Source organism: Notothenia coriiceps, unplaced genomic scaffold, assembly GCF_000735185.1.
Source record: "Notothenia coriiceps isolate Sejong01 unplaced genomic scaffold, NC01 NC01_scaffold00024007, whole genome shotgun sequence".
In the NCBI taxonomy this organism is placed as follows: domain Eukaryota; kingdom Metazoa; phylum Chordata; class Actinopteri; order Perciformes; family Nototheniidae; genus Notothenia; species Notothenia coriiceps.
The window spans coordinates 1-2,904 of NW_011356708.1; the positions used below are offsets into that span (position 1 = coordinate 1).

At 41.4% G+C, this 2,904-nt stretch overlaps 1 protein-coding gene across 1 annotated transcript; it reads left to right on the forward strand.

The window, feature by feature from the left end:
* Window positions 1-393: 393 nt before the first annotated feature.
* Window positions 394-2,545, forward strand: LOC104954819 (protein disulfide-isomerase A4-like). Its single transcript, XM_010782004.1, has 4 exons — window positions 394-665; window positions 1,753-1,936; window positions 2,032-2,237; window positions 2,331-2,545. Exons 1-4 carry the CDS (start codon window positions 590-592, stop codon window positions 2,543-2,545), a joined length of 681 nt encoding a protein of 226 aa, XP_010780306.1. The 5' UTR covers window positions 394-589.
* Window positions 2,546-2,904: the final 359 nt, after the last annotated feature.

Sequence of the window (2,904 nt, forward strand, 5' to 3'; positions counted from 1 at the left end):
TGGATGTTAGTTTCCAAATGCTAGTTATCCAACATTATATAAACACAACATATTGACATCAGGGGTACATATACAGAGTTAAACAAATATACAAATATAATATAATATATAAAGTAAGGAAATAAAACATTTATCAAATACACACTTGGTATTGCCTTTTTATTTTTAATATGTAATATTGCTGCATTAAAACTCAGTCCAGTTATTGTGAATGTGACATTTTCCGAAAAATAAGATTAGTTTATTAAAAAGTCCTGAAGACCATGGGTGTGAAAACTATGTCATAGATCCGGGACAGAGCTGTCCAATAGAATCACCCAACGTATTTTTGAGTGGCGAATTGTGATTGGATGGCGGTCGATTACGCGGACCAATCAGAGCGTGGCAAGTCAGACAAGTTGCAGACGGAGAAGGCGTTGTTCGTGTTATCAGAAGTAGTTTGCATGAAAACACACACACACATTATCGTCAGTATTGATCAGGACAGAGTGTGTGTGCAGCAGTGTGTGTGTTGATGACACGTATTAGCCCTTTTATTAGCTGAGTTAATTAGCCTGAGACGAAGAGTTAAAACCCGTTGCCCGTGGACATGAAGAAGCTCGTGCTGCTGCTGCTCGTGCTGCTCGGCGTTGCACATTTTGCGACCCTCAGCCGATGTGAAGATGGTAAGTGAAGCATTTAACATCTTAATGTGTTAACTGCAACTTAATTAGCTATTCAAGCAAAGCACGGAAGTGGCTGCTGTGCTAATTATTGGACTGCTAACTAGCTAGCTAAGTGAGATACCTTGCTCGTTCTGTTAGCGCGCTAGCTAACAGGACAGGTAAGCTAATGACAACAGGACTGCCTTACACACATGAAAGTACCTGGCCTGAGGGGGTCAACACTAACATAATGTGAATGCAAAAGGTTAATAAAGTCTGGTTTGGTGCAGTGTCTGTGTGCAGGTGTGGAGCATACACATTGTTATCTCTGTCTACATGCACAGGTGGGAGAGGTACTTCTACTTCTACTGTACATGGGCAATTAAGTTATTGCTGAAAAAAACGAAGCACTTGTTGAGTTCATTTAGGCCTTGTAACTGATTCACCAGCACTAACTATGGTATGATCTAGCTTGAAGTGAACATATCTACACTTTCCTTGTTGTTCAGAGTTTGATTCTTTATGGTTTTTGCACTGATTTGATTTTGCGCTGATTAGATTTTGCGCTTTGGAGAAAAGCGTCAGCTAAATTATAATTTACATGTAATCAAAAAGTACTCCGATCTTGTACTTGAGTAAGAGTAGAAGTACCAGAGTGTAGGAATACTCTGTTACAAATAAAAGTCCTGCAGTCAAAATGTTACTCAAGTAAAACTACAAAAGTATTGGCCTCAACATATAGTGCCAAAAGTAGTCATTGTGCAGATCGGTCCATTTCAGAATAATATATATGATGTGTTTTTTAATTATTGATAATTAAAGTGTTATCAAAGCTGGTAAAGGTGCAGCTAGTTTGAATGACTTACAGTATATTGTTCTGACAATGATAAAACCATCTTTATAAACTAAACTAAATGCATAAATAGTTCTTAATCTAGGAATAGGAACATACGCATTGTAGAAAACATTGATCTCTGGCTTATTGCCCCTCTTAGTCTTATCTTTTTGAACCTGTCCTGTTTCAACAAGAAGCATGTTGATAAATGAATGCACTCGCCAAGTTTGCACGGCTGAAATCAGTTTGTGTCCTCTTCTTGTTTGCTGGCAGATGTTACAGAGGAGAAGCAGGAAGCTGACGAAGAGGACAGTGATGATGACGAGGAGGAGGAGGAGGATGATGAAGATGACACGGAGGTGAAGGAAGAGAATGGCGTGACGGTTCTCAACAACAAAAACTTTGACACTTTCATGGAGGGCAAAGACACAGTGCTGGTGGAGTTTTATGCCCCATGGTGCGTCTGTTAGGACATTCTTTATTCACACACTGACAGCAGCTCACTTTCAATATGCCTGTCAATATTGAAGTCTTCTTTGTTTATCCCTTTAGGTGTGGCCACTGCAAACAGTTTGCCTCAGAGTATGAGAAAATCGCTCAAGCTCTGAAGGAGAATGACCCTCCGATTCATGTCGCCAAAGTGGACGCAACAGTAGCCAATGAAATCGCGACCAAGTTCGAAGTGTCGGGCTATCCCACCTTCAAGATCATGAAGAACGGGGAAGCTGTGGACTACGATGGAGAGAGGACAGAGAAGGGTAGGGACATCTGGATAATTTAGGCATCGTTATACCCCTTCAACAAAACCTGACCTCGTTTTTTAAAATGTGTTCAACGCCCGTTTGTTGCAGCTATTGTGGGTCGGGTGAAAGAGGTGGCGCAGCCAGATTGGAAACCCCCCCCTGAGGCGACGCTGGTTCTCACCAAGGACAACTTTGATGAGATTGTGAACAATGCAGACATCATCCTGGTGGAGTTCTACGCCCCATGGTCAGTCAGTAGACAATCTTTGATAAAATACAAATTGTTTAATGCCACTGTTGTCAATTTTGTTTCTCAAAAGTGACCCACTAAACAGCCGCTGTGAAGCCTTAAAGGTCCCCTGTTATACTGTTCTTCATCAATGTATCACAGGTCTCAGATATATCCAGAGCCTCTCTCTGATTGGCTGAAACACCAAACAGATCATTGCAGCATTACCCATAATCCCCTCTGATTCAGCCCTGTTTCCAAAGAGCTGATTCTCTGTCTGTTACTTTAGATGAAAATAAGGAGCCCCTCCCCACGCCCCTCTGAGAGACATTTGGTTACAAAGAACTCAATGGTGTTCTAGGAGGAGATTCATGTGATAAAGGGGGGGGGGGTTACCTTGGTTGCTGATTGGCTGATGGTTACACAAGACAAAACATCGTTATGACATCATAA